Below are 25,772 nucleotides of genomic sequence, written 5' to 3' on the forward strand. Positions count from 1 at the left end.
GGCGACACAAGGACTGGATTCCATGTCAACGACCACTTACTTGCAAGGAGTGTAGATCCAATTGGGCTCGCATGGGAACAAGCAGTATGGATTTTGTACCCAATTGTTGTTGACCGCTCCGGCGATCGATCCCAGATCGTACGGATAGATATGTTTTGGCGACACTTCCAATCTCAACGCGCCAGGTTTGGAGTATCGTCGATCGCCAGTGTTGCTTTGATAAATACCTGGAACTGTCAGCTGCATCTCTCAGGAACCCACCATGGTGGCAGTTCCTCCTCCATACCAACAGCGGTCAGCAGGTAGCCAGAGACCATGATGTTGTCCTCCTTCACTGGATCCCAGTCCCTCAGCTTGAACAACACTCGCCGCAAATACTTCTACCCGATTACCGTGCGATGCGGCGGCCTACCTATGTCAGCAATTCATGACAAGGCGAGCAACTTCCAATAATACGATCAATCCATGTGCAAAGTGATAGATCCGTACAATGGCATGCTGTATCTTCACAGCATACTGCATGAATCGTCTTGTCAAAGCTTGCGAACTTCTCGACCTACAATTCCTCAAAGTCCAGTACAACGAATTCGATGATGACCCCAGCGATTGCTTACCAGAAGCAGAGGACCGTCTTGTGGCATCGAGATTCGTCCTCGAGGGCTTGACATGTGCAGCCTGCGTAAGCGCTGTGCAACGCGCGGTCAGTGCACTTGATGGCGTACTCAGCAAAGTACGGTGTACGTGTGATTTGATGGGGAAATTGTTGGAAGCCTTCGTCTCCAGGACACCATTCGACCCGAAGCGCCAGCAGTCATGTGCAGCTTGAGAGATGGGTGGAAGATCTCTCGCCAGGACGGTCGCTGGCTCACTCACCCGCCGCCTCCACAAATTGGCAGACCTCGAATGTCATCGTCACGTCTCCAAATCTTGCACGAGTACCAGAAGTGCTAGACATCGCAAGGTTGACTGCGCGTCAAGCTAGATGGAATGCATGGTGGGCCATCGCGTACAATCTTTTTGCTGTGTCGCTCGCTCTCGGCGTCGCAGAGCACTGGGGATTGCAGGTCGATGCTGCCATGGCTGGCTGGAACTATGATGTCGGCTTCGAGCGTGAGTGCGATGCTGTCGAGCCTGTGGGTACGCCGGAGACTGCGACGTGTCGACTTCCATGTCCATGTCCATGCCCGAGGAGATGAAGTCATGGAGGAGAGCGCGATAGACCATCCTTGAAGTCTGCTAATGCCAAGAAGTCGCTCCGGCGACTGGGCACAGAAAATGCACCGGTTCAGACATCTGCTATGCTTCACACACTACTGAGCATCAAGCTCAAGCTCATGCTCTTCGCCATGCTGCGCGAATAGGGTATCTTGTCATCTCATCATCAACACAAACGCTCGCGCATGCTGTACATTACCAAACCAACCCTGTTCAAACGCCCTTTATCCAAATCAAGATGTCTGCCACTCCGTGCTATGTCGTGGTCTACCAGAGCCCAAACAAGCCCTTCTTCTGTCCAGCCGGACTCCCATCTTGCAACGAAAAGGTGTTCATGAATCTATCCTCAAAGCCCAACTCCTTCTTATCACTCGGAAGTACCCAAGTGCTCTTCTTGAGTTCAAAGTTGCTGCCCTTCTCTGGAAACTGTACGGCCTTTACGCCTCTACGCATCTGCGCCATGAAGTCTTTCTGCTGACTGAGCGGCACTTTCTCTGGCTCCGTCGGTCTCAGCACTGGGTTGCGAAGTCGTCTCTCCATGCTCATCGGTGCCGGTGGCAAGCTACCGTAGAATGGTGACTTTCGCTCTGGTAAATGCTGCAATTTCTGTTGTTCTTCTTGCTGTCGACGCTCTTCTGCGGCGCGCATCTGGTATTCTACACCTGATAAGCCGTCCCTGACATCTCCAAAGCCGAGCGGCGGTGCATTCGAATGATTCACATAGGTATGCGTTGGCTCCAAGCGTGGTCGCTGCTGCATGTTCAGGCGCTGCGACGAGCGCATGACTGGTCGATAGTCTGTCTCCATAGCGTCTTCGTCGCCAAATTCAGAATCTTCTGGCGATGGTGGAGGCTTATAGAGGCCGACACTGGGTCGCAGTATTGGCTGCTTTTCTTTCGGTGCCAGAAGACTATCCCAGGACGGCTGCTCTTCTCTTCGAAGATATTTCCAAGGATCATTTGACGACGGTTTCGATGTGAAGTGTGGCTCTGGCTCAGCCGCTGTTTCCGTGAGAATGTCTTGTTCCTCAGGCTTGGGCATCATCTTGCCCTTCATCGTCCAATTCTGCAGTACAATGCTTCTGTTCGCGATGGCCTGTGTCATGAGCATGAAAAGGATGGCGAAGCCGTGTATAGCAACGACATGTTCTTTATCAAGCTTCGCTATTTGCGTGGTGTCCGAAACAGTGTACCACGCCATGCTCCGAATTGCAAGGATGATTACTTGCATATAGAAGTAGTTGTTCTGCCCATGGACAGCTTCAATGCGGCGCGTGTGATGATACCAAGCCTTGATTCCTGGATTGAACCAAAGGAAGATTGCCGCCAGTGCGAAGGTGCGTGGAATGAAGGCGCTGAACAGATTATAGCATGGAATGTCGAACGTAAATCGTGTTACCCGTTTCGCGCATTGCATGATTGTTGGCGCAAAGTATTCCTCGCTCTCCTCGATAGTATCAGGCTCCTCCGGGAGTGCGGCAGACGAGAGACACGTCGAGAGGATGGCGTACAAATGGAAGCCGACTTGTGCAAGCAGGCCCAGGTAGAGCACAAAGCCAATGAGCCGCAGCACATTGCGCATGATCTTCTTCCAGGCATCGTCGCGAGTGCGATATGCTGCCCTTCCGCCTCGAGCTTTGGTTGCTGCGCCCAGCCTCGCAGCATTCTGAGTTATGCCAAAGTAGTCTGCCTTGTTTATCCTGCCCTGCACCATCGGCGCACATCGCTTGCAGACCAGCGGATAGCGCTTTTCCAGCTCTTTCTTGTACTCTGAAAGAGCTCGTTCCTTTGCAGCATAGCTAGGATGACTCTCATCGGGCAGGTATTCCGCCAGTATTGAGTTGTAAAGGTGCTGGTTCTGCGTGCATGTGCTACAGAATGATGGCTGATTCTGGCTGGTGCTGGCGCTACGCTGCGAACGTGTCAAGGAGAGGAGTGATTCCTGCTGTTGAGGATCGAGGGTATTCGCGGCGACATTTGCAGGAGTATCGACAATGTTTCCTTTGCCGTCGAGGAAATTGATGGCCTCGCAGGTATTGCACTGGAACTTGGTGACAGACTTGCTATACGGCTGTCTGGTGCCACAAAAGTGACACCGCACGCGCCAAAACATATCGGAAGTACGCAGTCCCTTGGTTTAGCACTCGAGTCGATCTCTAGGTGATGTTACTGTACGCTTAGAAGTCTGCATTTAAGGAAGTTGGGCTGAGCTGAAGTGTCACATGTTTCTGCATCAACAAAGAACGGAAATAACCGCCGGAGATTACTGATGCCAAGCCTTAAGGGTTAGCACATTCACTTTGCATTGTCGGGTCTTCACTTCCTCCAACACACGACACCTGTTTCTCCCCATGCGCATTTCCCTTGGCAGCCAAGTGTTACGAGGAAGTGTAGAAAGAGACGGGAGCAGTAACTGCACATGCTTCAAGCTTCTTCAGGATCAGCTCGGTACATTGGTCCTTCTGGAGCCAGCTGCTGCGATGATCTGTTCAGGTCTCTTCGTACGTATGCGAGCCTATGCAGGTAGACAATTTCGTCGCAGATCAATCAGAGTCCAAGCATCATTTTGCTTCGAGACAAAGTTCGAAAGGTTCGTGTCAGTCTCGGCAATGCTGTCACATCAATACCAATCTAGGATTTTTCAGTACCCGAGCGCTGGTCCTCAAAAATCCCTGGCCTTTCTTCAAGCATGGGCCATAATTCAAAAGCAGCGTCAACGGTGTGTGGTTAAAGCCACGATTGATAACAGCAGTCTCCACGAGAATGCACCAGATGCCATCTCCAGCCTTCGATCATCGTAGAAAGTTGAAGTTGTTGCAAGGGTCTTAGAAATTGTCAAATCATTTTGCTAGAACAAACTTCTCGAAATCGACATTCCGCCAGAGTGGGCGCCAGAGGAACTTGGAGGAAGGACAAACACCTAAACGCAATACTCCTGCGGGCTCGAGAGTCTTTTCTCATACCACATCCGGCCTCGCACACAGTCCTCGAGGGATTGACAACATCAAATGGCCTCTATCAGTGCCAGTTCAAGACGCGAGCGTATGGTCAGGCATGTCGCGGAGAGAAAGGAAAGAATTGAACGCCGAGATTGAAGGAACACACTCAGGCCCTTCCCATCGGACTCACTTTGAAGGTCCCCGTAGACGATGGTGACGCGTAAGAGTATCTGAATAGACAGAACTCCGAGAAGCAGCGAAAGAGCGATAAGAAAGGCAAGACCTGATACTTCAAGCAACCTCAGTCCGGTACTTCCCAAGCAAAAGCAGGCACAAGAGCGGAAGGCTACATGGAACAGGCCGTCCGCCTCGGACCATGGTCTGGTCACTGTCTTGCTCCCCTTCACTCGGCGCTGCTACATCGAGCTGAGTCGCGAGCTGCAGAGTCAGACTCAGAGGCTGTCTTAGAGCTTGGCCGAACATGCAGGTAGAGTCGCCCAAAAGCACACATCTCAACTCTAGGCTGATCTCTCCTACACATTATTTATTGGAGACCAACGGCCTGCATTTCTAACCCACAGCCTACATCAAACCTCCAAGCAAAATGTACATGTACCTCCCAAGACAACGAAGAAGGGTGCACTTCAGGAACAACACCATGCCCCGAACCAGAATGCCATCTATGACCAAACATTGCGCGTCAATGATCTCGAAATTGATTGCAGCACCGACAGTCTCTGACCGCAGCACTCTGCGCCGTAATCGCCAGAAGGGCTTGCCAGAGTCCAAGCCAAGTATCAGAAGTCCTCAGCAGCATGGTCAAGACTCCACGAATCGCCAGCCGCCAGTACTTCGCAAAAAGAAGACTGCGAAGGCACTCAAGAAAGAGTACAAAATTGCTTCTGCGTCAGCTCGAGCTCAGCTCGCTCTGGCAATCGTCAGCATGAATCTCCCTATCTTCGAGGAGCTCGAGCTCACGCCACGTGGGGAGAGAAAGCGGAAGAGGCTTTACAGAGCAATAATCCGAGACAAGAATCGCGACCTCCAGGACTTTCTCGAAGCGAAGAAAGCCAAGAAACGCAAGAGTACAAAGCTTCGTGCGGCGAGACTGGCCAAATGGGACTTGCAGGATCGTTTCTATGTGAGTGAGACGGACTTCGATGACGGAGCTTCGGAAGCTAGCGATGAATCGTGGTCTTCCCTAGGCTCATTTGATGATGATGGTGACGATTATGGAGATGATTATGATGATGATGACGGCTATGATAGCGGCATGAGTGGCGGGCTGGGAGATATGGATAGTCTTCAGGGCAGTGACGACCTGTCAGATCCTGATACCGACACAGATGGCGGGATTGGAGAGGCAGACGGTGCTCAGGACACTGACAATCTGACGGATCCTGACACTGATGTTGTGCATAGCACCTCTATCGAGTGGCAGAACTGGTTGTACGTTACCATGGAGAGCTTCGTGTTGAGGTTCCTGCCCTCTCATTCTGGCCTGACTTGAGTGGGACCAGTGATGGTTAGTGCGCGACTGGCAGAATATCGATGATCCAATTTGCTCCTGGCATATCAAGTCGTGATTGCTTTTCTTTGATTCACTCTCGTCTTTAGGGCTTTGTAGAGAATCCTTCTTCGGAGTGAACCCCTGATCTGAAACGTAAGCAAGCCATCTTTGACTTGGTTTTTTTCCACTGGTCGATTCGCTCACTGAGACGATACGACTGTAAGCTCATGTCAAAGCCTGATCCTGTTGATGACACTCCAAGCTGACGGAATATGGTCGTCTTTCGTGCCCGCCATTGGTCACTGCTGACATAGCAGCTTCCGTAAGAAGGATCATCTCAGGCGTACCCCACAAAATGGACTGAAGTCTGAGGAGACGACTTCTAGACTGAGACGCAAAGTTTCGGCACGATATCGAAATGTCGAAAGTCACGACATGTTCAGCTCGCAATGACCCAGCGTCCTTTCAACTCCATTTCCAAGGTGCAAAAGTGCGCGAGCACCCTTTCGCAGGTCGCATTGGAGGCAATCAAGAGCTCTGCCTCGATCCAGATGACGAGGCTGTGAAGAAACAGCCAGATGCCGCACCGATAATCTCCTTGTCCCAATCTCTGGACCCGCCGGGATTCTTGGTCTTTGAGTACTACAAGATGGGATTGATCGAAGGGCCTGGGACCTGTCTGCTCGTCTTCGTATCTGGTGCTGGCGCCAATGCTCTTACTACATTAGGAGATTCCGTCTCGCCGATGGCTATAGCATTATATGCTGCTCTCATGAACTGGGTTGCACTGACATTGTTCGTGTACACCACCGCACCTGCCTCCGGCGGACACCTCAATCCCTCGATCACCTTGGGAACACTGTTTGCAGGATTGTCGAGCTTGCCAAGGAGTTTAATTTACGTTGTGTCGCAGAGTGTTGGTGCCATAGTAGGAGGATTCTGGTTAAGGCTTGGGCTGGGGAAGAGCGGGTATTTCCCTTCTGGCGTTGTGCCTGGTTGTACGGTCGATCAGCAGCTTGTTTCGAGAGGTCAGCTCTTCGTGCTTGAATATGTCTTCGCACTGGCGCAGCTCTTTCTGGCCTTTGGGGTCGGCCTTGGACCCAGAAATGCGAAGACGTATGGTCCGGCATTTGCGCCTGTGCTTGTCGGCCTCACGCTTGCACTGGGAACTTTGGCAAGTGCTTTTGTGAAAGAAGGATATTCTGGGATCTGTAAGCATCATTCCCGACTCGTCTGTCTCACCTGTCAAAAAGCTGATCGTGGTACACCGGCTTCAACTCGGCTAGATGCCTTGGCTTGATGGCTGCTAGAGGAGACATGCAGTACAACTACCTTCATTGGTTCGCCACATTGGCAGCCTGTATGGTGCACGGCGTGTTCTACCATACTGTGCCGCCATACAAGAAGAGCAGCGGTAAAGCTCGACGTGAAGCACTGCCATGTGTTGAACGACATGCCAGCAGCCCAAAGCATTCAGCATCATGCAGGTGAAAAAAGCAAGATTTGGTCCGAGTGTCATTCTGGGGCGTGATGGTGAGAATGGCAGGGCCTTGAAACATGACCAGGGTGCTCGCTGCTCAAAGTATGAAATCTAAGACAAGTGAGTGAGCAGTAGGAGTCCTGATTGTATGGACGAGGATCTGATCGTAGAAATCTGGGAAGCTTCTCTAGACATGACCGTGAGCTGCTTGCGCTGCACATTTACTTCAATGGTTCTCTGACGGCACTCTTGAAGGGCATAATCTGAACCTGCTTGCACGTCAGTTGTACTTGCTTGACAAGACTCGAGCGACGATCGACTCACCTTCTCTGCGTCCCAGACACCCTCCTTGTAGTATATATCTTCCTTGATGGCCCTCTCCACCTCTTCTCTTGTGTCTGCTTCAACCATCATTATAGACCCATTGATCTTCAGACCTTCGCCTTCTTTTATGGGTTCATCTAGCGTAGCGCCGCCCATGACGACAAGACCCGAGGCGACTTTGGGCTTGACACCTTCGAGATGCTGTCTGCGCGAGACTGTCAGCCGGCTGCCATCCTCTGCCCTGCTTGATCACATACGGCCTAACTTTCATTCTCGCGTCAAGCTTGCCGGCGCCGTCGGGCAGGATACAGATCCACTCTTGCTTGCCCATGGTTGCGGTTGTTGCTGTGAAGGACCTCTTGGATAATGCTGCTGATCTGGTCGCGACAAGTCGTCTTATGGAGGATCGCAATATGGCAGGCGGCGGCATTGAGAATCCGTAAGTAGCCTACGGGAGAGCATTGCCCGGGAAAACTCGCTATAGCCGCGCCCTTCTAAGCACAAGAGACGCGTTGTCGGCGAGGTGGAGCTCAATGGCGGGGCGGGGCGGGGCGGGGCGGGGCGGATGAATGCGGAAAAGGAGCTTGCTCTTCATCCTTCACCACGACAACTGATTTGAACGAACCTCAGCAAAATCCACGCATTCTTCCAACTTCAAATACTTCTGGGAAGCAGCGCTGCTAAACAGCGACGGCGAGGGCTAGGCTGGCACATTTGCCCGACCAGACTGCTGACTTCGTCTTGGCTGCAACGAGGCCACAAGTAGTAGTCCTACTGCGCAGATATCCCACCAGAGTCGACCATATGCTCTCGCCCTGAGTCGTCTCCCATAATACCACAGAAATAACGGCGCAGGCACTCCAATGGCGAGCCCAATGCAAGCAATGGTGGTGTTGCCCCAACCGTACCCAAGAACTTCATACATCTTCGGCGCAAAGAGCGGAAATGCGAACGCTGTTACACTCCTCACAAATTGGCTCGCAGCAGTCGCAGAGCTGGCGTATTCCGGGTACGAGTCGATGATATAAGCTTGCATTGGCTGTCCAGCAATCTGTCCTCCGAACGCGAACAGCACTCCTCCCAGATCAACAACCGCCCAATGAGCACGAGCTTGAGCTGCCCAGCCATAGCAAAGGAGTCCAATAGGACCAAGTAGAGCACCTGGAACCATCATTGGTACGTGCCACTCAGGCCTCTCTTCGCCATTAGCGCGGTCTCTGAGATACTTAAAAGTGCCATCCATGCTCGGGCCAGTCACTTGTGAGCCCAAGATTTCTCCAAGTGCAAGCGCGATATAGTGAAGGCCGGAAATGTCGATGCGCTCATGGTATTGCTTGACCCAGAGATCCGAGAATGTTGAGAGGACGATGTAAAGAATGCCATATTGAAAGGCTGACAGGAAGGCGAGGTACTGGATGATGGGATGGAATGCCAGAAGACGCAGCGGTCTCGCTAGGCTTCTTCCGACAATGCGTGAGATGGGTAGTGGACGTCCACCTTCGAGTCGCTCAGCTGCAGTGACGTATCGCTGGTCGCCAGTCTCTTTGCGAAGCTTCGCTGCCTTACGCTTGAGGATGAGTGGTGCGTATGTTTCGTGAAATGCCATAAAAGATGCCACGATCATGACAGCTTGGAAGATTGACGTCGACCAGAACATCCAGCGCCAAGTGGTCCGTTCAGCCATGAAGCCACCAATGATCGGCCCTGCTCGAGATCAGCACGATAAGCTTCCAGTGTGATACTTCACTTACCAACTGCGGCTCCAAGTAACGGAATCAAGATGTAGATGGACAGAGATTTCCCCCTCTCCTCCGGCTTCCATACATCGCCAAGCACACCACCCGCGAGAGCATAGATCGCACTGGCCCCAAAGCCAGCCAGGAACCTCGCAGCAATCAGCGTTCCTTTCGTCTTCGCAAACCCACAGACAACGTTCCAAATCAGGAACCAAATATTGCTTGCATGCAAAATCGGCTTCCTGCCCCAGACTTCACTCAGAGGTCCAATGACCAGTGGGCCGAACGCTGTAGCAAGCAAGTAGATACTTAAAGCCATGACTGACTCAGCAGAGGACATGTGGAGCTCGGCGGCGATCGTCGTAATAGCAGGAGCCATAATCGTCGAGACCATGATACGGTTGAATCCTGTTGCTGACAGGACGTCTGTTACCGTCCATTTCTTGACTCTGTCCCAGTCTTTGGGGCTGCGAAATACGATGGAGGTGTCAGCGAAGATGGGAGCAAATGGATTGGAAGGAGAACGCACTTGGTTGGATCGAAGGGACTTTCGAAGGCGACGAGGTATGGGTCGTCGAGTTTGGTGGCATTTTGAGCATTGGCGCTATCGGAGAGCTCGATGTCTTCTTGCGTGTTGCCCATGGCATTGCTGACCGATGCCGGTTCTGGTTCTGCAGAAATGTTATGAGTAGTTGAAGTCATGCTTCCGGGCTTACGGAGAGGTATGTAGTGGATGGAGATGAGGCTTTTGGCACGCGAGCAAATTCATCTACTTATCTGATCAAAATAGCTTATCAGATCATGCAAGCTTTAGGCGGCATATGCAGCTCACTTCTAAGCTCAATGTCACTATTCAGGATCGTACGACAAGATCATGCGTCTTATTGGCTCGCAGCCTGCTACACAATGTTTTGGGATCCTATTTCGGCATCCTACGCGGAATGTGTGCCGTGAAGTGGTACGTTGGTATGTCAGCACTGCGATTACTGCGCAAATGAGCAATCGGAATCGTGAGCCAAGCAAAAGTTGAATCCTGAGGCATGTGCCTAGGTCCGTGCACACACGCGGCACCCTATTTAGCGACTTCTCGCTTCTTCCGTAGACACTCAATTCAACCATCGAACACATACACTTCAAGTGGTTATGAGCCCTCGACTGCTTCCGACCTGAGACAAGAAGAACACCCTCCTGTAGAAGCAGGGGGTGCGACCAGGAACAAGAACAAGACCCGACCGACACTGAACAGCCAAGATGGCCGTTTCCGACTCGACTACTGCGACTGTCGCGACTGGCGGCATTCGCAAACTCACACCTACCAAGCGGCGCTCTAAGCTGGCTAAGAAGGACGACAACAAGAACACCGACAAGCAGTACTGCAATTACTGCAAGAAGAAGCATGGTCCAACCTGCTTCAAAAAGAACCCTGAACCGACTGAACCTGAACCGACTGAACCTAAACCGACTGAACCTGATACGACTGGACCTGACACGACTGAACCACGACTGAACGGCTGCTTTAAGCACCCACCTACAAGAAGCAGGGGGTGTCGTAGCTACTGACTGAACCGCAATCAACACCTATCTGCTGGAAGCAGGGGGTGCGGCGGCTGATTGACTGATTAACAACCATTGCAAGGGCAAGATGCCTGGGTTGCTGATTGACTGAACTGGACAACCATTAGAAGGGCAAGATGCCTGGGTTGCTGATTGACTGAACAACCAATGAAGGGCAAGATGCCTAGGTTGCTAACTGATTAAACAACCATTGGAAGGGCAAGATGCCTGGGTTGCTGACTGATTGAATGACTACCTTGTTTGATTTGAGCGACTTTGTATTCACCAACGTGCCTTGCATGTGCACGAGGGGGTGAGTTGAATCCTGAGGCATGTGCCTAGGTCCGTGCACACACGCGGCACCCTATTTAGCGACTTCTCGCTTCTTCCGTAGACACTCAATTCAACCATCGAACACACACACTTCAAGTGCAAATCATTACCAGATTTTGAGGTTCACTTTGGAGCTATTTGAGTCGTAGAACACTCGGTCGCACGTAGCCTTAGCAGCAAGTAGCCCTCCAGTGTTCTCTATCACGTCCTCACAGCTCTTTCACTCAGTTGGCGGTCGACCAATCCTTTCCGTTTGAAACCTAGCGCTTGCCTTTCTTTTTGTTTTGACATGATCTAGCTTCTCACCAGTGTCACAGCCCATCTGCTCCGCTTGAGAAAGCTCTGGAGTCGATTCCGGCGCAGAAGCCCTCGCAGCATGATTCTCTTGCTCCGTTGGCAACGTTGAGCCAGGTCTCTGATCAGTAGTATTGGCGGTTCCTCCTCCCGAAAGAGATGGCGGGAGACTGAAAAAGTTCCCCTTGAGTTTGTTGATGAATCGCCGGACAGGGTTCGCGTTCGGATTCTGGCTCATGTTGAGATCCTGTCAATGACAACTCAGACTTCTGTAATGTCTGAATGCAGGCGCATTGGTCACATTGGGCTGAGACTATGCATTCGCCGATCATGATTGCTAGCCAACTGTCGCGGCTTTTCCGATGATTCTTGAAGGCGATAGAACAACCCAACGGCGGCGATGGACATCTCGAAGCTGACTTACTGGAAGCTTTGCAGGGAGAAGCATGCTGTCAGATTACTTCAGGTCGTGGTGTTATTGGGTAGTATCGAAAACATGTGACTAGCGCACGCCAAGCATAGCCCTGCGCCTAGCAAGCAAGCCACTGTAAGCGCCCTCGTGTATCTGCTGAGGCGTATTGTGCTTCACCCTAATGCATGCAGCTTTCGTCAAAAAAGGGAGAAGAACGCCTCGAATTCACTACCGACTGTCCTCGCAGCTGAAGGTCCAAGAAGCATAGCTGTACGATTCGAGATCCGGGGAGGCTTTTGAGGCCCAGAGCAACGTTCAAAACTGGTCGTATCTTCTCTGAAGCGAATTTCCACACCAAGCACCAAGCGATGGCCGCAATTCCTCTGCTGAAGAACGAGCCCTTGGGTTCTGACGATGACTACAGCGACTCTGGAGAACTCGTCACCACTCGAAGACAGAGAGCTCTGCTCCGGACGGAAAACATTTGCTGGGCAATTTTCTTCGCCTTCCTTCTCGCTCTGACTCTCGGCATCTCTGCTGGCGTTGCGACACTGGTGGTGCTCAATTTCAGACCGCAAAGCCCGGAAGTGGATTCTTGCATCAAGAAAACAGCTGCTGCTTCGCCTGTAACAAGAGACCTGGATATCACATACCACATCCAGCAGTTCAATGGATCTTTCATGGAAGAAAACGTCTATCGCAGGAAAGGTAGTCCTGAAGTCGATGCAGCCTGGGAAGCTCTTGGCGTAAATTGCCGAGCCGTGCAGATTCCAGCAGAGGTCGGACCACAAGTAGGCTTGACGCATAACCATGTCCAGATCAATGAGGCGTACGGTGGCGGATTTCCGGCTAACGTGGAAGGGCTTCATCAGCGTTGTAAGTGTGCTTTCAGAGCATCAAATTGACAATGAGCTAATATCAGCTGCCTGTGCCATTTGGTAGGAGGCCAAGGTAAGCGTAAGCATTTTCTCAACTACCATCAAGTGCTTGTTTGTTGACGAAACTTGGAGCGAGCAAGAGAGTGGAAAATCCGGCGAGATCCGAGATCCGGAAAAGCCAATTTGTTCTCCGCAGCCGCAGCCGGCTCGAGCGTCCTTGGCCTCCTGTGTCCTGACACGATCTATTTCTGAGTGCAATATGGCGACTACCTCGTCAGCTCTCGTCGCGACACACTGCCGGAACCACGTCTGAACCTCCCCGAGTCACTTCTGTCGCCTTGTGCCGTGCCAGTACCATGGTCTCTGGAGAACTCTGAGACGAGAGCAATCAACGACCGGATATCCCCATTCGAGCATCTTGGTTATGCAACGCCTGTCTTATTGCGCTGGCGGCGATCGGCATTCACACACTTCATTGCTTGCGGCAACTTCTGTTCCCCCCCGGTGACACCCGTGCCGGATCATGATACCAGCGACATCATTGGCCTGGGCTGTTGATGGCATCAGGCCTACCACAATTGCCCCATCAGCCATGCACTGGCGTGGGCTTGTACAGCATGAGCCGGGCAACTAAAGCATGAGCCGTGAACGCGACAACACTGCGAGCACGTTGAGACTGTACCATGGTTGTCAAAGACACATGTGAGAGAGGCACTCCTGTCTGTCGCGAGTTAAGTCTGCACTTCCTTTCAACCAGCACTCTTGGACAGTTTTTCCTTGCACCCTTCCTCTTTTCGAGACTCACTCAATTCCATACATACCCCATTCGTGGCCAGACACTCATTTGAAGCCAGATCATCACACTCTTCCAGACATCATGCATTTCACAGCTTTCATTGTTGCCGCCCTGACTGGGTCGGCGTTTGCCCTTCCAATTGGAGATGCCGTGAGTAACAACGTAAATCTGCTGCAGATATTGGCTAACGCAGCATGCAGCTGGAGGCAAGGACGGTTGTCAAGGACCTCGAAGGCTTCACGAAGCCAATTGTAGCTCGCGAGAACAAGCTGCCCGATTTGAAGACTGCCCCTCTTGTTGGAGGTCTTGCTGGTGAACTTCCAACGAAGAGGCAGGTCCCCAACCTTCCTGTTGTGGGCTCCCTCACCAAAGTACTCCCGATGAAAGAGCGCGGTCTTCCAAGTCTTCCAAACCTGCCTGTCGTCGGCTCCCTCAGTGGGCTAATTCCAGTCAAGGAACGCGGCCTTCCAAGTCTACCAAACCTGCCTGTCGTCGGCTCCCTCAGTGGGATAATTCCAGTCAAGGAACGCGGTCTTCCAAGTCTACCAAACCTGCCTGTCGTCGGCTCCCTCAGTGGGATAATTCCAGTCAAGGAACGCGGTCTTCCAAGTCTACCAAACCTGCCTGTCGTCGGCTCCCTCAGTGGGCTAATTCCAGTCAAGGAACGCGGTCTTCCAAGTCTACCAAACCTGCCTGTCGTCGGCTCCCTCAGTGGGCTAATTCCAGTCAAGGAACGCGGTCTTCCAAGTCTACCAAACCTCCCAGCTGTTGGATCACTCTCGAACTCTCTCCCAATCAAGCGCGAAGACATTCAATGCGTCAAGGATGAGGAGGGCCGGTGTGAGGGCCCCGCAGACTCAACGTCGATGAAGCCTACTGCAAAAGGCACAGCAACAGGGACTGCAGCAGCAAAGGCGACTTCATCGGGCATACCGAAGGTGGACTACATGAAGATCATCGAAGATGCGCTTCCTATCTAAAGTCTGATGCTCGGACTGCGTGCCTAGGGGACATAGGTATTACGGCTGGACGGGGCAATTGAGTTCGATAAATCTCCTTGTGGATGTATAAGATCATGATTTATATATGTGTCGAATTTGTTTTAGCCAGTGGAAGAAGCTCCTTCACTTACCACTGCAAAACCAAGATCTTCCAAAATCTTTGACCTTTCGAGGTCTGTGCCAAGCCTCGGCGTCAGTCGCGGTGGCTGCGGCGGCCGCACACGTTCACGTCCACCTTCATTAGCATCTCTCGTTGCACCACACTTCACACCTCACTTCCCACCTTATCATAAGTTGAGGCCTGGTGTTTACCTCAGTATTCCTCCTCCAACGTAACGCAAATGCAATTTCGACGCGACCCACGATGCCTAAGTGAAGCACACCTCGATGAGCACCATCCAGATCAGCATTTGCAAACGTCAATCACGACGCTGACAAGAAGAGACGGCCTGCTTGCCACAAAGGGTATCATCAGGGCGGATAGCCTTGAGTATTTGGATCCTGAACGAAAGATGCCTTCCACTCCACAGGACTACATACACCATTGTGCCGTTGATCAGGCTGCGCTTTCCACCAATTCGGCCGCCATGTACGGCTGAGCCTACCGCACAGCTTGAAAGACGGTGCCATGTCGCACACGTTAGTTCTAGCCTTTCCCTCGAGCGTCAGATAGAGAACGCGTTTCGATGGAGAGACACGAGAGCTCCCGCTACAAACACAAACAGTTACCCTCTAGTTGCATCTCAATGTCACAGGCTTCCTATTCACCACGACCAAGACTTCAAAACTTAGAGCTGAGCAGTAGATGGCAATTATTGCGACTCCAGCTCTTTCGTTGAGCATTGCTCACCAGAAATGCCAACTGCCAATAGACGCAAAACCCTTGCAACCTCTGAGCAAGTTTTTTGTCGGATAGAGCATTCCCGCCGATCATTGGACAGCACAACCACCGGCATGTGTAGAAACTACTGCGGCCTGTACTGCACTGCAGCTGCTGCGAAGATTGGAATCACGAGTGCCGTACCGAATCATTCCCTTTGGTGTTCTCCAACTGGCATGGTGCGGGGATTCCTGGTATAGATTCTGACTGTCGAGAAACTTGCGCACAACGTGACAATCACATCGACTTATAAGCTGCCATCATCTCCAGCGACCGTTGACGCGTTGAGCTTTCATTGCTCATAGCATCCCCGATGGCCAAATCATCCTCCGCAACAACTATACTGGGATGTCTTCTGATTTTGAGTGTCTCGTGGGTCAATGCCTCTAGAGGTGTTCCTGGGCATGGGTTTGTGGGATATGGCACGTTGCCGAATACTGGTGAACATCATGCTTCCCCATTGCTGACCAAGCCATAGGAATTACCATGTACAAGCCCACATGTGCGACAGCATGTCGCGACAGTGTCTCTAATCCTCTGGTCTGCAACGACACGTTGTCCGCTCCTGTGACCAAACGTATGGAAGGCATGAAGAAGCCTAGTGCAGAATGCTACGCGAGCAATGATCCTTTCTTGGAATCAGTTTGTGATCATGACTGTACGAAGAAGCAGTGACACTGTGATTAACGTTCCGTTTCTGCAGGTGGCGTATTGCATTTCGTCGCGCTGCCACGACGTGTCGGATTGGCGACTCGAGCAATGGTGGGCGAAGAGGATAGTTGGAAGGCAATCGCATCAGCCTCCTCCAAAGCAAACATACCAACAGACTCTGGCAAATATCATATCTCCGCCGAATTCGACAGTGCCAAGCGACCAAATGCTCATGCATACGACTCTGGTCAGTGATGAAACATATCAGAGCAATTACAATGCAGATGGCATATTCGAGGTTAATGAAGCAACGCATGTGCGCTACGGGTGAGTCAACTTGGAGTTGTCAGTGAATCCTACTGAGATTGGGTGACAGGCTCGTCCTCTTGCTGGGTGGAGCCGGTATCCCAATCGCCCTGTCACTACTGCGATTCGTGCCTTTTCCACGACATTGGGTCAGCCAGTTCAATGCAATATTCATTGATCCGCCAGCGTTTGGCACTAGACATCGTGTCCCGTGGCTGAATACGTTCGTGGCGCCTACTCGAGGACAAGGTCTTTTCATTACATACCTTTGGGTGATCAACATCGTCCTCTGTTCGGTCGGCTACGAGAATCGATGGCCCAACGCATGGTACACCAGCCCAAGCCAGCAGACAGCGACGTATGTCTCGTATCGGACTGGCATCTTGAGCTTTGCCAATCTCGCCCTGTTGGTCTTGTATGCTGGTCGCAATAATGTCCTCTTGTGGGTTACCAATTGGTCGCATAGCACATTTCTGCTGCTTCATCGGTGGATAGCTTTCATCTGCTGCCTTCAAGCTTGCATACACTCCGCAATGCTGCTTCAGATATATCGTAACTCTCCAGGCTACGACTACTCGTCGGAAAGTCAGCTGCCGTATTGGGTCTGGGGCATCGTGGCAACGATCGGTCTTGTCGTCCTTTTGCCAACATCGCTTCTCCCAATACGTCAGAAGTTGTACGAGCTCTTCTTGGCGTGGCATGTGCTGCTGTCTTTCGTTGTCATCCTAGGCTGCTATTGGCATGTCGTCGAGGCTTTCGGACACCAGTGGGGATATGAGACATGGGTGTATATTGCATTCGCGTGCTGGGCATTCGATCGACTCCTTCGGATTCTCAGAATTGCGCGGAATGGTGTCCGGCATGCACATGTCACTGTCTTGAGTGATGAGTACATCCGCCTCGATATTCCAGGAGCCACTGGTACAGGTCATGCTTATCTATACTTTCCTACATTGAGTTGGAAGGTTTGGGAGAACCATCCATTCTCTGTCGCCGGCATCCTACTCCCAACGGAGGGAACGACCGCCTTATCCGACCACTCCTGCTCGTTGGCTGCGGACGTAGAGAAACCGGCTCTGCATGCCGTCGAACCTGTCATCTCGTCCCCGTCCCCATCCCAACATGGTTACTCTATGATGCACCGCTCATCTTACCGGACAGGGCTGACGTTCTTCATTCGCACCCGGAGAGGTGTCACCTCAAAGCTCAGTTTCCGCAAAGAAGTTCCCGTCTTGATCGAGTCCTCTTATGGAAAGACAATCATTCCCGATGAAGATCTGCATCCTTGTGCGAACCTGGTCTGTATCGCTGGTGGAGTCGGAATCACAGGGATACTTCCATACCTGTTTTCACATGTGGGTTCAAGTAAGCTTTACTGGGGAAACAGAACGGACGCACTCGTCGCTTCCATAGAAAGCATCTTGCAAACCCTAGCCCCTCGGACGGAGACCACAATTGTGCAAGGAAAAAGACTCGAGCTACGCACAGTTCTCGAACAAGAAGTCGCGGTCGATGGCGGTACTTTGATCGTCGTCAGTGGTCCTGCGAGCATGGCAGATGACGTACGCTCCATTGTCTGCGATTTGGTGAAGCAGCACAAGACGGCCGTGATACATTTCAAGGAGGAATCCTACAGTTGGTAGACCACACAATTGTAGAGTGTCCAGGAAACTTTCAAGGACAACGCTATTTTTGGCACCGCATACCGTAACTGATACCACTAAGTCTCCGAAGCAGGTCTCGACCTGAAGACAAAACGAAATGCCTCACTGTGATGGTCCATATTCCGACCTATTCGGCATCCTGGCGCCGAGAAACACGAGAGCATGCAGACAGTTCTTCACAGCCTCAAGCGCTTCCTGCATGTAAGAGCTTCTAAAAGGGATCAGTATCGAGAGAAGCTCAGAAGCTCATTCGCTAAGATTGTGGGCCCAGGACTGCCGCGGAGGGAGGATGTGAGAGAAGGATGAATTACGTTTGCACAGCCCGAACAAAGCCAGCTTGCGCGCCACCCGACTTTGAACATCGCGATGCACTGTCGAAGTCGATACTGACGTGCGGTGGGGACTTCAATATATAGACACAACAAGCAGATTGGGCAGTACCAGCACTTGTCAACAGAGATGATCTATCCCATGTTCTACCACTCTTGAACAATCATTACACTCTTCAAAACTTCCAGAACACCAAACCACATTCCGCTTCCTTTCGAGACTAGAGCAAGCCTCCGCAAGCCCAATTCGCGCTCTAGATCAGCAGATCAGCCTTAAAATAAACCTGCCCATCCGGTGTGAAAGGGCAGTTGCACCACTGCGAAGAACCGCAGTTGTGGATATAACATTTCTCCCGTTCCCGAGAGACTCGATCTTCTCATCTCATCAGCCTTCCAGCTCTACCAAGAAATCGCAACAAAAACAACAACAACAGCAGCAGTACCTATCCCCAAAATTCTCAAACTCCAATAAGAATAAAACCCCCACAAGCGCCCCACCAACACTGGAATCCATCCCCGAAAAAGAAATAAATACAAATTTTTAAATCATGGCGACGAGTTCTTCCTGGAATTCCAGCGGCTTCTATTTCTCGGCGAATACCAATACGATGGATCGCGAAAGTATGCCTTCGGAGAAAGCTGAGGCTGCGAGACTGAGATCGGCGGAAGTCATGGCGGCTTTGAAATCTGGGGAGCCCGGGGCTGCGGATAGGATGATGGGTGGTCAGAAGGAGAGTGGGAGTAAGGGAATTGTACCGTTGCAATGGGTGAAGTCGAAGTTTGGGGGGAAGAAGAAGAAGATGGAAGTGGAGAAGGAGGTGCAGGCGGGAAAGGTTGGGGCAGATGATCAGAGTGTTATGTCAGGAACGACTTTGGGTGCGGATGAACAGGACCCGACGATTAAGAAGATTTGAGGTTGGGATGATGGATGGATGGAATGGTTGGTGCTAGTGATGAGTTATGAATTTCATTAGTCTTAGTAGTCAAGGCTATCTTCTTCTTTGGAGTACAAGTTCTACATGTACATCGCGCCATAGGTCGTGTTTCTGCTCGTGGAGATGCTTGGAGGTAAGGCATCAGCCGCAGTGCCCCAAGAGCCTTCTTTCGGACCAAGGGTGAGCTCTAGCACGCCTCCATTCAGGAAGAAGCTGTGTGAGATCCAGTTCTTGGCATACGGCTTGCCGTCCAGGGTGGCATTCTGGATGTAGATATTCTTGTAGTCTGCATCGAAATTCACGTTGCGAATGGTCGCCTTCTTTCCGGTAAGCTTGTTGTTAATCGAGACCTCCTCAAAGAATGGAGCTGTAATGAAGTAGACGTCCTGGCCTGCATTGGGGAATATTCCCATCATGGAAAGTGCGACGAACGATCCCATAGCTCCAGAGTCGTCGTTTCCTGGAATGCCATTCACTGTGTCGTTGAATTGCGATGGAATGTAGAAGTGAATGCGCTCGGCGCTCTTTCCAGGGCGGCCGGCGTAATGATAGAGGTAAGTTAGCAGGAAACCCTGCTCGTCACCAATGTAGAGGAGACCGCTCTCGTGAAGAAAGTCGAGTCGCTTGACGAAGGTGTCAGCGCCGCCTTGGGTGGTGATCAAGGACGCCATGTCATGAGGAACATAGAAGCTGTACATCCACGAAGAGCCTTCATACGTTTCGTGACCATCTGGGTTTAGGTAACAGGATGTGAAATTCGACAACGGCGAACAGAAGATGGGATCCTGGTCTCCCCAAGTACCATTGAGGAACTTCGGCATGAGGAAGCCCGTGAAACCAGTATCGGTGCCATTTATTGACGACTTCTGGTCGGCTTTCCACATATTGGCCCAGTACCCGGATGTGTCAACGTATTTCTCGTAATCGGCCATATTGCCTTCACCATGGGCCATCTCAGCGATGCAAAAGTCGTCATAAGCGTACTCGACAGTCCGCGAAATGCTTCTCGAGAACGGGCCCACGCCGTAGGGATCGTAATCGTTAGTAGGAACGTATTTGAGATTCTTCCAAGAATGCAGACCTCCACGGCCCTCGACAGACCAGTTTGGTGGCTCGGCCTCAGCGTCCTTCTTCACAGCTTCGTAGCCCATTGTCCAGTCAACGCCATGATCGGCAGCCAGCTGCTTCATCTTTACATATGTGTCGGCAAGAACCACATCGGCGTTCGAGCCGCCTTGCGTAAAGCCTTTGCAGAGACTCATGCGGCAATCTGGAAGCCAGCCTTCGTGTCGATAGATGTCGATCAGGCTGCGAATCATCTTGATCTGGTGTAGCGGGTCTAGGAGGGTGATCAAGGAGTGGATGCTACGATAAGAGTCCCAGATGCAATAGTAAGAATCGTAGTATGGCTCATCACTTTCCCACAGCGGGTTCTCGCCAGTGTAGTCCTGCGGGGATATGCCGGCGCGGTATACACCGCTCCAAAAAGTGCGCAGCAGGCTGGAGTTCACACCGCTAGGACTGACTTCAATGACATTCAAAGTATCGTCCCACGCTTGCCGCGCCGCGCTATGGACGCTGTCGAAGTCGAAGTCTGGGATCTCTTTCTCTGCGCTACTGCAGGCCTGCTTAGTACTGATGAAGCTTACGCCAACACGAGCAAGGATCTGGTTGTTACTCTTTGGTGCCTTGAATCTAGCCCAGGCGCCTGCAGGAAGGACTCTGTTAATACCATCCGTGTATACAGAAAGATTCTTTGGCTCGCTTCCAGCTCGGGTGTTCATGAAAACACCCGTATCTCGAAGGTCAGCTCCAGAGAAGTCGGCGCAGAAGAACAACTCGTAGCTGCCGATCCCAAAGCTGGGATTGAAGACGCCGCTCCCTGAGATGCGGCCACTCTCTCCGTCTACAGAAATTGAGCCATTGCTTCTGGATCGGGGTAGATCTGTAAGGTCTGCTAGAATAAGTGGGCTGAGAGTCGCATTCTTTTCCGTTGGTTGCTCTGGAAAGGTAAATCGATATAGGGCGGTATGATTTGTAGTAGTCATTTCTGCTTTGATTTGGGTCTGCATGGTAATAGCAAAGTAGCCCGGATGAGCTTCCGCGGAGCCATTGACTCGCGGAACCGCTCGGTCGGCGGTGGCAAACACACACCGGTTAAGGTCGTCGTCTGGACATCCGGCCTGAGGAAATATGGGAAAGTTGCCGAGTGAGGGTGACTATCATGAGGTCAGCCAATGATTGGTAGAGCACGCGCAATGCTTCGACTTTGTGTTGTTGAACGACATGTCAGGCAAACTTTAAACATATTGCTCTCATTGAATGTCGAGAGATGAAATTTTCATCATGTAGTCGGTGAATAATGCTTGAAGATCCAAACTTACTCCTCCAGTACCAGAATCGTGCATGTGACTGAAACCTGTGATACTGCCAGTGTACGGAGGCGAGGAGCAGGACAGACATTGGGTTATGTCGTCCGGGTAGGACGAGTAGCCAGCCTGGTTTTCGAAATTCACATCGGCCACAGCCTTAGCCATGGCAAATGGCAAAGTGGCTCCCGGAAAGACATGGCCGCCGTTCGTGGTGCCGATGATGGGGTCGACCAGGGATAAAATGCTGTCGGCGTCGGTGCGTTCTGCCCGAGCGTAGCGTGCCTGCAGAGAAGTGGCCACGCATAGCAATATCGACAAGCCGGACATGGTGAGCGGGACCAAGTGCACTGGCCTGGAGTGAACAAGAAGCTGGTGAGGACGATGCTGTACAGAACATGATTGCGGCCTGCCACTCCATAGTAGCAGTAGCAGCAACAGCAGCGCAGGATGCCAGCAGCGCAGGATGCTTGCATCCGATGATGATGTTGGGATGTAACAGTTGTATCCGTGAAGCGGAGATTTCGGCTGAATCCAATCGTTCGAGTGGCCGGAAAATGCTTGGCAGGCACCGAACCAACAGGCACAGGCACAGGCACAACAGCTTCATCGGCAGTGGTTAAGCCTCAGTATGGCGACCGGCCATACAGTCGGACAACATCAAAGCCTTTGCCAGCGATATAGAATCGGGCTTCGTCACGGCCTCCGTACGACTATGCGATGCGCAGGAGTGTCATCGGCCACAATGGCTCATCGCCCACGAAGCACAATGCAGCGAATGATGTCCAGCAATGACCTCCTCGTCCTCAGAACGGCCAAGAGGTCGCTTGCATGGAGCGCGATCGAAGCAAGAGCAGACAAGTTTGGGCAGAATCACACTTGGTTGCAGAGCAATGCAACGAGAATGGAAAGGGTACAGGCAGACCTGCTGGCCCAGTGTGCCTTCTGGAAAAGCGTGAAACCAGAGCTCGGGCAGTGATCTCGAGTGCTATGATGGCAATGTTTCAATAAATGAGTCCGTCAATCTACTGCTCGTATTCCCCCTGCGTCCAAAGACATAGATGGCGGCACAAGCACTCTCGAAGCAAGAAAGTAAGCGGCTGAGGGGAGTTCATCTTCGACATGCATCAATTTTACACAACCTACTCGTCCTTTGCTATGGCTCCTCGTAGATAAATACATCAATGCCGGCAGACTTTCTGAGGAGAACCAAACTACTTGTCTTCGGTATCATCTAGGGCTGCAACACTTGCTCTGCTCTCGAATGGCAGCTGCGAGCCATTTTTCATCATTCGAAGCTTCAGGTGACCTAGACATGACTTCGGCTCACTATCTCACGAATCATATACGTATAGACAGCCTGCTGCCCTCTTTCCTTCTCCACAGGCAACTGATACAACATCATACCCAGAATTGAGAACTGCTTGGCCCGCATCCTAAGTGGCAAGTTCCCGGAGATCTTGGCCTTCCTGCCTGCAAATGATATCGACTCCCAACAGTCTGGGCATTTGCAGGAGAAGGGTGCTGGATACTTCAACTGAATGAGGACAATATAGCCGAGTGTAACAGGCTTCCGCCAACTTTCGACCATGACGAATATTTGCAAAATGTGAAGAGAATGGGTGATGCTTGGTATGCCAAAGACCACGCTCTGGCGGGGAAGATCACGGTACACGCACGTATGGAGACGGAAAGCTGTCCCTATGTATCTAAAGCTGTCGAAGTTGAAGGGGCGACGGCAGAGGGCCGATGGACTTTGGGAATTTGGTGCTTAACGAGGGTTTGAAGGTAAGTTACCATTCGCGTTGTGGAGCGGAGCGTCACACTGTCGAGGGTCCATCAGGAAGATCGGTAATATACACAGTGTGGGCCAGAGTGCCAAGCCGCTAGCAGGTTTTCATGTGTTTTCGGCTTCACTTCACTTCCGCTGCTGGCAGTCTCTGTCACGCGGCACAGAGCGAGTCACGCCACGGCTCAGCCCGCAATCGCGAGAGGTATTTCTTTCGCACTCTTGCTGAGCTTCTTCTCTTCTCTTCTCTTCTTCTTCAGCTCTCTTTGTATGTCAACACCCACCCCTACCCTTCATCAACCATCAACAACATCTTACTGACTATCTTCACAGGCCTTTTGGCTTAGATCAAGTGTAGTATCTGTTCTTTTCAGTTTAATCTCTGAAACGTGGCTACGGCCACTTCAATGATTATACTTATTTTTGGCCCTCGATGGGCGGCCGCTGGGCTTGCCTATGTCGCCTGTCACCGTGTCGCTAGTATCGCACTAACTCTAGCTGACGCGACCCTCCTTTTTCATCAAATTGCGCGCTATAGGCGAGCATTTGGAGAAGAAGCGACATTGCGACGAAGTGGTTAGCCATCGTAGAAGACGCGCTCTGAACAGGCGCGAGATATAATAGCTGCGCGTACCGAACATCACGTTCATCGTCGAAGTCGCGGCAAGGCAATCGATGTGCTACGCTGTCACGGAGTTCAAGAGGCGTGGACAAATATCACTCTCGTCAGCGCGACTTTGTGGCCAGCGTAAAGATACTGCCCGTCGCTGGACACGTACGCCATCTCGACTGCTATACAAGGATATCTCAACGCGATGCAAGCGCCAGAGTTGGCGCAGTCATTATCTCTAGTCTATCTGATCCGAACTCTTGTACAAACAAATCGAGTGGAGAGCCCTGCCCTCGCTCAACCATCTCTTTTCCATCATACATGGCTGTATCCATTATGTGGCCTGTTTGCCGATTTTCCACCCCCAACTCCGCAAGGTCTTCACCACCTTTGGTGTGATGGCGAGGGTGAGGGGTATGCGGAAGAAGATGAGCGACTTGTGCACTCCGTACGCCAATAGTAATTGTGTTCCGAGACCTGGCAAATGGAGTCAGTTTCTGAAGATTCTCCGCAGAAAATGTTCAGAGCTCACCTGGATTCTTGCCCTTGGCGTCTTCTGCAACAGCATCGCTTGCCTCTTGCGCCGCCTCAGCAGCCTCAGCAGCCTGCTTCTGTAGTCGCCTCTCCGTCAAACTCGGAATGACCTTTTCCACAAGACCCCAGAAGCCATCCACAATTGCGTGCTCCACTCCCGCTATGCGCTCTGTACCGAACCACCTCACAGCCAAGAAGCAAAATGGGAAGTCAAGTACTGACAAGCCCAAGTATATGCCAGTGACTGTCCATCCATATTTTCTCGACATATCCTTCATCCGGTCAGACAGCGTCCTCTTCGCTTTGGGAGCTTCCGTTGCCTGACCGCTGCTATGTCGTGCCTGACGCCATACCCGCGATGAATGCAACCGCCATGAGTTCTGAGATTTCCAGAAGCGCAGATCGCCGCTCGCGAAGCTGCGCCTTTGTGGTGTTGTTCTGGATGATGGTCTGAAGATCTGTTTGGCGAAGCCTTGCCTCAGTGGCGTCCTCGAGACTGCCTGGTGGAGGGGTGCTTGGGCGAAAAGCTGGAGTAGGCGAGGATTCTTGAGCATCGCGCTCGATCCGTAGCGGCGTCGGCGAATGTGTGTGGCTTCGGGCTATGGGTGCATAGAATCTCAGCTTGACCATCACCCAACCCCAAAAAAGTGGTTACACTTTGCGGGAGCCGGCTTGGACCGACCGGCGATCAGCACGCTGTCTCCTCCACACGGGATTCCGAGACATCATCACGAACTGTCAACTGACAACAACATGACGGGCCGGATACGGTCTCTTGTTGGATCCGATGAACGACCGCATTCGCGGTGGGCCTCGTGATTGAATCGTACACTAGGCGTGCCCGTGTCCCCGATCGAAGACCTGGCTACAGTGGCTAGGGCTCCGGCTGGCGTGGCGAAACGAACGTCTATCAATGCAGTTTGGATGCCCAAGTCCACAGAAGCGTTGGACTGGAGATCTGCGTTGAATAAGAAATCTTTGCAGATGTATGGAATCGAAATCGGAAAGAGATCTGCCATGTTGAAGCAATCTCGATCTTGTGCAGAAATACCATACCGGCTTCGAAGTGCAGATGTTTCATATACTGATGGACGTAACCTTAATCTAGTACTGTATATTGATTGCTATAGGCATCAAGCGGACGAATCGGACGCGGTGAACATGTCGAACTCCGCTCTGAAACAAGGTCGCATGCTTGGAGCCTCTACCAGATCGCTTGCCATAATCGATGTTG

At 51.8% G+C, this 25,772-nt stretch overlaps 12 protein-coding genes across 12 annotated transcripts; 6 read left to right on the forward strand and 6 right to left on the reverse strand.

The window, feature by feature from the left end:
• Nucleotides 1–627: 627 nt before the first annotated feature.
• MYCFIDRAFT_214682 (uncharacterized protein) lies at nucleotides 628–3,373 on the reverse strand. Its single transcript, XM_007926716.1, has one exon. It carries the CDS (start codon nucleotides 3,325–3,327, stop codon nucleotides 1,483–1,485), a length of 1,845 nt encoding a protein of 614 aa, XP_007924907.1. The 5' UTR covers nucleotides 3,328–3,373; the 3' UTR covers nucleotides 628–1,482.
• A 260-nt stretch (nucleotides 3,374–3,633) lies between these two features.
• Nucleotides 3,634–7,384, forward strand: MYCFIDRAFT_173306 (uncharacterized protein; the record flags this gene model as incomplete). Its single annotated transcript, XM_007926717.1, has 19 exons — nucleotides 3,634–3,707; nucleotides 3,742–4,011; nucleotides 4,067–4,270; nucleotides 4,305–4,366; nucleotides 4,392–4,598; nucleotides 4,624–4,640; nucleotides 4,676–4,852; nucleotides 4,888–4,911; nucleotides 4,938–5,624; nucleotides 5,665–5,672; nucleotides 5,698–5,735; nucleotides 5,771–5,796; nucleotides 5,822–5,853; nucleotides 5,888–5,961; nucleotides 5,991–6,028; nucleotides 6,064–6,925; nucleotides 6,976–7,104; nucleotides 7,134–7,229; nucleotides 7,269–7,384. The coding sequence occupies 19 exons, from the start codon at nucleotides 3,634–3,636 to the stop codon at nucleotides 7,382–7,384; spliced, it is 3,141 nt and encodes a 1,046-aa protein (XP_007924908.1).
• Nucleotides 7,352–7,879, reverse strand: MYCFIDRAFT_163123 (uncharacterized protein). Its single transcript, XM_007926718.1, has 3 exons — nucleotides 7,725–7,879; nucleotides 7,468–7,672; nucleotides 7,352–7,412 (listed from the first exon to the last, which is right to left on the reverse strand). Exons 1-3 carry the CDS (start codon nucleotides 7,796–7,798, stop codon nucleotides 7,365–7,367), a joined length of 327 nt encoding a protein of 108 aa, XP_007924909.1. The 5' UTR covers nucleotides 7,799–7,879; the 3' UTR covers nucleotides 7,352–7,364.
• Nucleotides 7,880–8,147: 268 nt separating this feature from the next.
• Nucleotides 8,148–9,905, reverse strand: MYCFIDRAFT_187358 (uncharacterized protein; the record flags this gene model as incomplete). Its single annotated transcript, XM_007926719.1, has 4 exons — nucleotides 8,148–8,212; nucleotides 8,269–9,171; nucleotides 9,306–9,670; nucleotides 9,733–9,905. The coding sequence occupies 4 exons, from the start codon at nucleotides 9,903–9,905 to the stop codon at nucleotides 8,148–8,150; spliced, it is 1,506 nt and encodes a 501-aa protein (XP_007924910.1).
• A 2,259-nt stretch (nucleotides 9,906–12,164) lies between these two features.
• On the forward strand, nucleotides 12,165–12,987 carry MYCFIDRAFT_195383 (uncharacterized protein; the record flags this gene model as incomplete). The annotated part of the gene is made up of 2 exons (XM_007926720.1): nucleotides 12,165–12,672; nucleotides 12,953–12,987. 2 exons carry the CDS (start codon nucleotides 12,165–12,167, stop codon nucleotides 12,985–12,987), a joined length of 543 nt encoding a protein of 180 aa, XP_007924911.1.
• A 564-nt stretch (nucleotides 12,988–13,551) lies between these two features.
• Nucleotides 13,552–14,450, forward strand: MYCFIDRAFT_195384 (uncharacterized protein; the record flags this gene model as incomplete). Its single annotated transcript, XM_007926721.1, has 2 exons — nucleotides 13,552–13,620; nucleotides 13,671–14,450. The coding sequence occupies 2 exons, from the start codon at nucleotides 13,552–13,554 to the stop codon at nucleotides 14,448–14,450; spliced, it is 849 nt and encodes a 282-aa protein (XP_007924912.1).
• A 1,378-nt stretch (nucleotides 14,451–15,828) lies between these two features.
• MYCFIDRAFT_133650 (uncharacterized protein) lies at nucleotides 15,829–17,951 on the forward strand (the record flags this gene model as incomplete). The annotated part of the gene is made up of 3 exons (XM_007926722.1): nucleotides 15,829–15,993; nucleotides 16,055–16,329; nucleotides 16,379–17,951. Coding segments are annotated over 3 exons (2,013 nt in total), but the record flags the coding sequence as incomplete, so codon positions are not given.
• A 604-nt stretch (nucleotides 17,952–18,555) lies between these two features.
• MYCFIDRAFT_173309 (uncharacterized protein) lies at nucleotides 18,556–18,815 on the reverse strand (the record flags this gene model as incomplete). Its single annotated transcript, XM_007926723.1, has 4 exons — nucleotides 18,556–18,585; nucleotides 18,617–18,698; nucleotides 18,745–18,758; nucleotides 18,789–18,815. The coding sequence occupies 4 exons, from the start codon at nucleotides 18,813–18,815 to the stop codon at nucleotides 18,556–18,558; spliced, it is 153 nt and encodes a 50-aa protein (XP_007924914.1).
• A 34-nt stretch (nucleotides 18,816–18,849) lies between these two features.
• Nucleotides 18,850–19,252, forward strand: MYCFIDRAFT_173310 (uncharacterized protein; the record flags this gene model as incomplete). Its single annotated transcript, XM_007926724.1, has 2 exons — nucleotides 18,850–19,160; nucleotides 19,192–19,252. 2 exons carry the CDS (start codon nucleotides 18,850–18,852, stop codon nucleotides 19,250–19,252), a joined length of 372 nt encoding a protein of 123 aa, XP_007924915.1.
• Nucleotide 19,253: 1 nt separating this feature from the next.
• On the reverse strand, nucleotides 19,254–21,935 carry MYCFIDRAFT_214684 (glycoside hydrolase family 92 protein; the record flags this gene model as incomplete). The annotated part of the gene is made up of 2 exons (XM_007926725.1): nucleotides 19,254–21,455; nucleotides 21,621–21,935. 2 exons carry the CDS (start codon nucleotides 21,933–21,935, stop codon nucleotides 19,317–19,319), a joined length of 2,454 nt encoding a protein of 817 aa, XP_007924916.1. The 3' UTR covers nucleotides 19,254–19,316.
• Nucleotides 21,936–22,278: 343 nt separating this feature from the next.
• On the forward strand, nucleotides 22,279–22,812 carry MYCFIDRAFT_182310 (uncharacterized protein). Its single transcript, XM_007926726.1, has one exon. It carries the CDS (start codon nucleotides 22,351–22,353, stop codon nucleotides 22,582–22,584), a length of 234 nt encoding a protein of 77 aa, XP_007924917.1. The 5' UTR covers nucleotides 22,279–22,350; the 3' UTR covers nucleotides 22,585–22,812.
• Nucleotides 22,813–24,338: 1,526 nt separating this feature from the next.
• MYCFIDRAFT_111645 (uncharacterized protein) lies at nucleotides 24,339–24,870 on the reverse strand (the record flags this gene model as incomplete). Its single annotated transcript, XM_007926727.2, has 2 exons — nucleotides 24,339–24,481; nucleotides 24,537–24,870. Coding segments are annotated over 2 exons (477 nt in total), but the record flags the coding sequence as incomplete, so codon positions are not given.
• Nucleotides 24,871–25,772: the final 902 nt, after the last annotated feature.

Source organism: Pseudocercospora fijiensis (assembly GCF_000340215.1).
Source record: "Pseudocercospora fijiensis CIRAD86 unplaced genomic scaffold MYCFIscaffold_3, whole genome shotgun sequence".
NCBI classification, from domain to species: Eukaryota; Fungi; Ascomycota; class Dothideomycetes; order Mycosphaerellales; family Mycosphaerellaceae; genus Pseudocercospora; species Pseudocercospora fijiensis.

What these genes read in the sequence shown, in the direction of transcription:
- MYCFIDRAFT_182310 (XM_007926726.1), top strand. Translation starts at nt 22,351, where the DNA reads ATGGCTCATCGCCCACGAAGCACAATGCAGCGAATGATGTCCAGCAAT.
- MYCFIDRAFT_163123 (XM_007926718.1), bottom strand. Translation starts at nt 7,798, where the DNA reads ATGGGCAAGCAAGAGTGGATCTGTATCCTGCCCGACGGCGCCGGCAAG. An exon ending in GCGAGAATGAAAGTTAGGCC is followed by an intron (nt 7,673 to 7,724) that starts GTATGTGATCAA and finishes AGTCTCGCGCAG; the next exon opens with ACAGCATCTCGAAGGTGTCA. An exon ending in GTGTCTGGGACGCAGAGAAG is followed by an intron (nt 7,413 to 7,467) that starts GTGAGTCGATCG and finishes ACGTGCAAGCAG; the next exon opens with GTTCAGATTATGCCCTTCAA.
- MYCFIDRAFT_214682 (XM_007926716.1), bottom strand. Translation starts at nt 3,327, where the DNA reads ATGTTTTGGCGCGTGCGGTGTCACTTTTGTGGCACCAGACAGCCGTAT.